The sequence below is a fragment of the Acyrthosiphon pisum genome, chromosome A1, assembly GCF_005508785.2.
Source record: "Acyrthosiphon pisum isolate AL4f chromosome A1, pea_aphid_22Mar2018_4r6ur, whole genome shotgun sequence".
In the NCBI taxonomy this organism is placed as follows: Eukaryota; Metazoa; Arthropoda; class Insecta; order Hemiptera; family Aphididae; genus Acyrthosiphon; species Acyrthosiphon pisum.
The window spans coordinates 4,505,302-4,513,299 of NC_042494.1; the positions used below are offsets into that span (position 1 = coordinate 4,505,302).

At 28.5% G+C, this 7,998-nt stretch overlaps 1 protein-coding gene across 1 annotated transcript; it reads left to right on the forward strand.

The window, feature by feature from the left end:
- Positions 1-1,500: 1,500 nt before the first annotated feature.
- Positions 1,501-5,926, forward strand: Tango11 (transport and golgi organization). The gene is given in 5 exon segments (NM_001162481.1): positions 1,501-1,663; positions 1,735-1,946; positions 3,494-3,594; positions 3,663-3,811; positions 4,945-5,926. Coding segments are annotated over 4 exon segments (651 nt in total). The 5' UTR covers positions 1,501-1,663; positions 1,735-1,759; the 3' UTR covers positions 5,159-5,926.
- Positions 5,927-7,998: the final 2,072 nt, after the last annotated feature.

Consider the following 7,998-nt stretch of genomic DNA (forward strand, 5'->3'; position numbering starts at 1 on the left):
GGCCCCTCCCCCTGTGGGTGCTCTTGGCTGCCAATGTATACCCTGCGATACCCCAAATTGCGCCCCTGGGGTATTATTGTATTGTCAAGTATCAATCCACGATCACGCCTGCATTGATGAATATAATTACTGTACAATATATTTTTTGTACCTATCATAGATACTAGGTAGTAGGTACCTACTGTTTTGTATCACAAACACTACTATTTTGTAATATTATGTTAAAAAAAAATGTTTGCTCATTGCTGGTTAACAAGCGATAAAAAAAATCATTTAAAAACAATGAAGTTATACGCAAGATAGAAATGTACATCTACTAATTTTTTTTTTTGCGTATGGCGTTATGTTGGGAAGTAGGGACGAAAGGCTGTAACTATAGTTTGGACGCCTATTTGGCAGAACTTCGAATGGGGCACGGGCAGTGATGGGCAAATTCCCGAGAAATTCCCGGGAACATAATAAGTTTTTAAATATTGATCAAAGGTTTCAGTTTTAAATTAAACTTATGGTGGTAAATGATCCAAATGACAGATCTTTATTGATATTATGTCAGTTTAGATATTTATTCTTTAAAAAAAAGTTATTAAGTAGGTACCTAACTATGATTTAATTTTTAAATTAAAATCTGTACAATGATCACGAAATAAACGATCCAACTTTCATTTATATATATTTTGAAAAATTAAAATAAACATACTGAAATTGAAATACTAAATAACATTAAAATAATAATTTTTTTTTTTTAAAGAAAATTCCGGGAATATTCCCTGTTCCCGGGAACACTCCTTGGGGAACATTCCTAGTGGCACACCACTAGGCACGGGCACCCGTATTAGGGTCTCTGCCATTCCCGGTGGATAGCGGGCGGTTTCGCCGTCTAACAATTGTCTGCCCAGAGAGCAATGCCGCTCGTGGTCGAGATTCGAACCGGTGCGGACGGCGGTGCGCGTCAGAGCCGACGCCGTAGTCCGTTTAGCCACTCCGTTCGAAAAAAAGAATAACTTACGGTGACTTATTGTTTGTGCTCCTTTTAGTCTTCAAATTCAGAATTTAGTTTATCGTTTTCCAAATATTTCTGCCAATTTCTTTTAGTAGTAGTAGATTTTTATCTTAAACATTTCTTATTAAAACTCTTTTTATTGTTTTTAAATGTACTTCTTTATCGTTTACCCCTTTTCAAAAAAAAAAAAAAATTTGAAAAAAAAGGTCGCCCGGTAAAGTAGGCGACTGTCGCAGTGTCGCCTTCGTTAACCAATTGCACAATAACAGTATGATTATTTACTTAAGAGTAAATAAGTAAATTTGACTCTTTATACTGTGGTTTACTAATTACTATGTGTATACGTTATACCACTGAATAAAACTTATACCTAATAATATAATACAAGTTCTAAAATTGACCTCAGGTTACAATACTCTCGGTCGAGAAAACATCGGTAAAAGAATATGTTTTTTTTATCATTTCGTTTTAACGAATGTTTTTCTTATCAAGTGATCATTATTATTGTTCACGGCGATCTTCCATTTAAGAACTATAGTCTACAGTCTACATTTTACCAGATTTTTACTATGGATGTTTTGTAGTTAAGTGATTTAATTATAAAATTGTTTTTGTTACCAAAGCGCGTTATTAAACCAAGTTATTAGCTTACGGATCATCCAGGTGAACTATCTGTGCCCTCTGGTATTTCATGTATACCAGTGATTTTAATGTTGAAATATTTTTTCTTTTAGATTTTATTGAATTATTGAATTTGCAATGGACGACCACCACGTTTATGATACAAACTTCACCGAAGAGATTAACAACAAGATGCAAGTGCCAAAGAGTATTCGGGTGAATGGAGATGTTTCTAATTTTCGTTCGACAAACTACTACTCCGACGATAACAGCCGATTTGGTGACAATTTTGATATGAGGGTTCCAGAAAAAATTATTCTTATAGGTAGGTAAAATGTTCTATAAATTCTCTAATATTTACTCTCTCTTTTAGAAGATTGTGTCTTACATTTTGTGTATAACTTGTGTTATACCTCTGATATTATAATATAAAGACTTTTATTTTTCTGCAAGTGCGACATTTTACTTTATAGTTTCAAACATTTTGATATTAATGAATCAAACACCAACTATGTTTTGTTAAGTTTAAGAAATTATGAAAAACTACTTGTTTTCTTAATTTTTAATTTCACATGATGTATGTAACTCTTTACAATACAATTTTAAGCATTGTTGATTTACTCCACTTATAATTCAATTTTGAATAACACAAATTTGGTAACGTAATCCTTAAATTTTAAAATTGTCTATATTTTTCTATGCAAGAACCAATAAGAACATAATTTTAAGCTATAATAGTAAAGTTATACTGTAAATAATTTAATTCCACCCATTAAAATTTACCACGTCATCAAATGACTGTGAAACGGGCTTAACTAAGTATATAAATAATTTAATGACATCCCTGTGTTAAATATAATTATAGCAAAAATACTGAAGTATAATCTTTTATTTTACTCACCCACTCAACCAATTTAACTACCTGAACTCTAAAGTACTTGTTTGTCGTCGCTGCTGTCTTTAACCAGGTCCCATGCATTTAATTGAAACCAGTCTATAGTCTAACCTTACTATGTGTTACAAAAATGACGAAACAAATTATATGCATTACTTGCAGGCATTCAAAATATAAAATCTCCAAATGTAATTTAAATATAGGCAGTATAATGTACTAGGAGAATGACATTCAGACATGTCACATGTTTGTAACATACTAAGCATTCAATTTAAATCTCAATTACTCGATAATAATTTTATCTCAATACGGTGCTATTAAACTAGATTCCTAGAATGATTTCTGATAAGTTAAAATCTTATGGCCAATAGTTAATCTATAGGTAACTGTATGTAGGTGTGTTAGTATTAACAAATTTAGAGAATAAAGATATTCTCTAAAGTAGTGATAGGACACTGATATTTTGGCACGGCGCTGCGCGATGGCTACACTCAACTATGCAATATGGTTGAGAGTAAGAAACGTCCACTGTCACTAGTTCCCGGATGAGTGACCACCTGTTTCGTAGTGGAAAATGTTTGCCACACATACACGCGTTGTTAACTAACCGTCCCAATCCTACCATACCAACTTTACAGGCTAATGACCTCCGTCATTGAAGCCTTAATCTAATAAAAACAAAAAACTGATATTTTTGTTAGGTTTCAAAATTATTCAGTGTCAAATTGAGAATGATCATAACAAAATTTGATTTAGTGCACATAAAAACTTCCTTAGTATGCTTATAGTTTTGAAGTAAAGCACTCAGTATATTGTTACATTTTTATATTTTAAGTTTGAAAAAATATTTTTATTTACTATTATTTACAGTTAACATAATATAGACAGGTCTATTGATGATGAATTTAAATTATTATAAATAAATAAGTTTTGCATTGTTGAAGAATTAGAATAATTAATGGTCTGTTATTATGCAGGCAATAATCAGCATCAAGGATCTTCATCAAAACCAAGAGAATTCGCCATTGATGATTTGATCATTCCTCAGCCACCAGCTGAAGAATTTATTCGTGTTCAGGTAAAATGTATTTGTTATATTCATATACTGTAATAATATTATTAACTGTCCAAAAATATCAATTTTAGACTCCACCACAAAAAATCACCATGTCAAGACATTATTTCCCCTCTGTGTTAGATGACTTTGAACAGAAATCAACATCTGTTGAACAAAACGAAGAATCGATTCCGAACAATACTGAACCAGTGATTAATGCAGTGCAAATTAACCCCAAGTATTATAAATGTTTTACTGTTAATATAAGAAAATCTTCATCCCTCTAAGATGCAGTCTTATAAAGTACTTGAGTAAAAGTATTCAAATACTTTTAAAATAAGTATTTTAAATACTTTCTAAAAATATCAGTATTGAAAATCAAATACTTATTCTTTTTAGTTCATAGATTTCCTGTTTTAATTTTGATCACATAAAATCAAAATATAAAAATTGAGATTTAATTATAATAGATTTTTTCAATGTGAATTATACTCAACCAAATATTCAAATACTTCAACAAAGAAAACATAAGTATTTTATAGTTGCACCAAATGATACAATGTGAAATGTTCTATAAAATTAATGTACAACATGAAAATCAGTTGAGTTGATTTATTTATAAGGTAAAAATGTATTTATAAAATAATTGAAAACATCTATAAATACTTTTTACTGAGTATTCAAATATGTATTTTGATTATTTTTTAAAAAGTATTTGTATCCATACTTGAATACTTTCAAAAAGTATCCTTTACAAGACTGCTAAGAGGACACTAAACTGAATTTTAAACTTTTATACAAATATTTTTGCTCTATACTTCCATAACTATTGTAGATGAAAGCTATAAGCATGTAACTAATATAAAAGTATTTATTATCTAATTAAAAAAAGAACTTTATTCACGATATAATCACATAAGTTTATTTTTTTTAAATTACCAAATAATTTATTGCAAACAAAATAAAAATGTTTGAATCATATTTATAATTAAAATATTGAAAAACCTGGTAAAGCATTTTATCAAAGAGAATGGTCTCTACTTTTAATTTGTAAAGAAATGTTATTCCAAAGGGTAAACAATGAGTAGTGTGTAAATAATAGAATGCTGTGTTATTTTAATATTTTTTTGAAGGAATAATAATACTAAATAATAATAATAATAATACTAATAATAATAATACTAAATATCAGTGAAATGTAATCTTATGTTATGATTTAATTAATAGACAATAGTATTTATTTTATTAGTAACTAAAATAGTAAAATATAATGAAATACTTTGGAACATGATTTTTACTGTTTATAATCAATAATTAATGATGTTCTTAATAAATGTATTTATTTGTATAATTTTATTTTTTATTTTTAAGTATGAGCTTCTTCAACGCAAGCATTAGTGAACCAATGACAATATCCGAAGAATTAGCTCACTTGCGCCAACAGATGGGTCGTGTGTCACGCCGAGTTATTGAATTAGAACATACAGCTTCTCTGCCTTTTTATGTCAGAGAGAAAAAGTTAATTGTCACATTGGTATGCAGTTATGTGGTTTTTAAATTTGCATCATGGTTGACTAGACGTTAGAAGCATTTAATTTGTTGCGTGTGTTTCAATTTCCTTTAATGCCACATTGATACCATACATAATTTTATTGTTATATAATTTATTACTACAACACTACTATGCTACCAAAAAATAATAATGAATCTTAAATTCACAGTTACTTCAAAAAAAAATTTTTGTTGATTTGCTACTTACATTTTGTAAATGTTTTTAAACAACTTAATACAATGCATTAATATTTGTATAACGAACAGAAATTGAAAAAAATAGCAAAATTGAATGTTTAAAATTCAAACAATAGTGATATTTTACTCTTTTTTTAAATTTGTTGTATCGATTTGTTTTAATTAATTATTTAATAATACTTGACATGCTATATTATATTATTGTATTACATGTATAACATGTGTGTTTATATATGAAAAATTATCACAACAATTTAAAATTAATATGTACTATAGTAATAATAATAAATTATGGTATAAGTTAGTCTAGATTTGCTGATTTGTAAATTTTAAAGACAAGACTGCATCGTTATTGAGTAGTTTTTAGGTTTGTGTGATGTATGACCTTGTTTTATTAAATTATAATACGATGTTGTCTGAACAAACTTTATTATCTCATATTAATAATGTATTGAAAAATAAAAATAATAAAAAATACCAAAATCAAGTTATTTTATTGTAATTATGTTAAACACTACTTGTAAAAAATATTGTTCTTGAGCATTAAAACAACTGTAATATAATCATTATACATTAATAAGAAAGGCATGGAGATTAATCACTATATTATGTAAGCTTAACCTTATTACACGATCTAAGCTTTTAGAAATTAAGCATAATCAGAATTTATATTGGTTTTGTGTAAGTTCTTGAGTCAAATACTATTTTAATAAACCCTGTAAGGGCTACTTTAGGGGATCAATCCCCCTCCCCATTTTTTTTATTTAGATGAGCAATGGACTAATCAATTTGATAAGTAATAGTAAAAAGAGTTTGGTAATGTGAATAAAGGACAGGGCAACGAGATAATATCATTGAGGTTTCTGAAATCTAATTAACAACTGCTTTTTGAGTTGACATTGACTGTAAAAAATACAATTAATTTCAAAGATATAGTAACTAGAATGACAAAAACAAGTTATTTCGAAAGTATCTAATCAACAATTATTTATCAATGATGATTAATATACAAAAAATAAATGGTGTATTTTCAATAGTTTCAAAGTTACAAGAGATGTAAGAAGATTATTGTGTTAACAAACGTTTACAAATTACAAACCTTATTACACACATAAAAAAATTTTGAAAATTTTAATGAATTATTAATTAAAGCTGATTCAATACATCAGAGCAATAACGTACGACAAGAATACTGGAAAGGAAAATCCAACCAAACTTTTAGTAAAATGTTTGGAATACATAAAAAAATCCTATGAATTGTACTGAATCATGTTAAGTAGGTACATATTTGAAATCAATTTTTTTATTGCATTAACTCTAAGGTACCTCCTACTAATTGACTATAAATATATTATCTATTTTAATGAGTGTCTTAATGTTAATAATTTTTATTATGATTGTCTTCAACCATAATCGTAATAGCTGTCGAATCGGGTGTTTTTTTCTATATACCGAGTGTTTCAGGTTGTTCCATTCAAACTTGAAAGTGATCTCTATTATTATATTACATTATTTTCATTCCTTTCCGATTCCATATAGGTCATTGACTATAATTAAAAATTTAAAAATATTACCCATTCAAATGTGCATCCTATTTAATTTTTAATTAAGTAGATATTGGAAGGTAGGTACCTAAATGTAATATTGGTGCTTACTAATAGCACCGCAATCTCAAGTCTGAAGTCACTGGTCAAGAAAACGCACCTCACGAACAAGTACATACATAATATACTTGTTGACTGTCGTATATAATAATTTTCTCCGGGTAGTACATTTCACGTCATCCTTTTATGGTGTCTGCATAAGTTATAGGGAACACCCATTCTGGGGGGGGGGAAATGCCCCATTTGCCCCCACAAAACAACGTAGTTCCTGGTTTCATGCTTTCATAATAGTATAGGTCTTTTGGTTTACTATATATATTATTTGATGAATTTCAATACCTAGGTATTATTTAGGTACCTAGTTAAAGAACTTATTTTTAATCTAGTGAAGTTATTAAACTTATTAATTGCATTATTAAATATCCGTATTTATTAAATTATAGTAATTGAATGTACTTACTAATTTGTAGTAAACTGATGTAAATTATTATTTTGTACTTTTGTTTTTCAATTTATATTTTATTGTGTCCCTTGTTGAATTTTTATAACTAGGTACCTATACTATAAAATGATCTATAATTGTAATCGATTTCTGATTAATGTATGATTGTATAGCCTATAGATTATAGGTATACTTATTTTGGATAGGTGCCTATTTAATGTGATACAGCTACAACTAAAATAATACGTAGTTTGTTAATATTCCTACCCTACCTAGAAAAATAAGAATATTTCAAATAGATTTTTCATTATATTATTTAATATGTTCATCAGACTATTGGGACGCACTTTTTTGCACCGCAAGTAGCTAAAATATTGTTAAAGTATTATATCATATATTAAGTAGTTCTCTCGTTCTATCTTAAATCACAATACAAGTTACAGTTTCCTTGCACCCAGTAGCACACACAGGATTTTTTTCTGTAGAGATTATGCTTATAATAATTTCCCTGAAATAACATAGGTATTATAGACTATAGTGAGCAGAGGTGCATTTGTAGTACTCTATGCAGAACTTTGGGGGAGGTTGTTAACCCATACACTCCACCATCCCCTGTGTGTGCCGCTACTA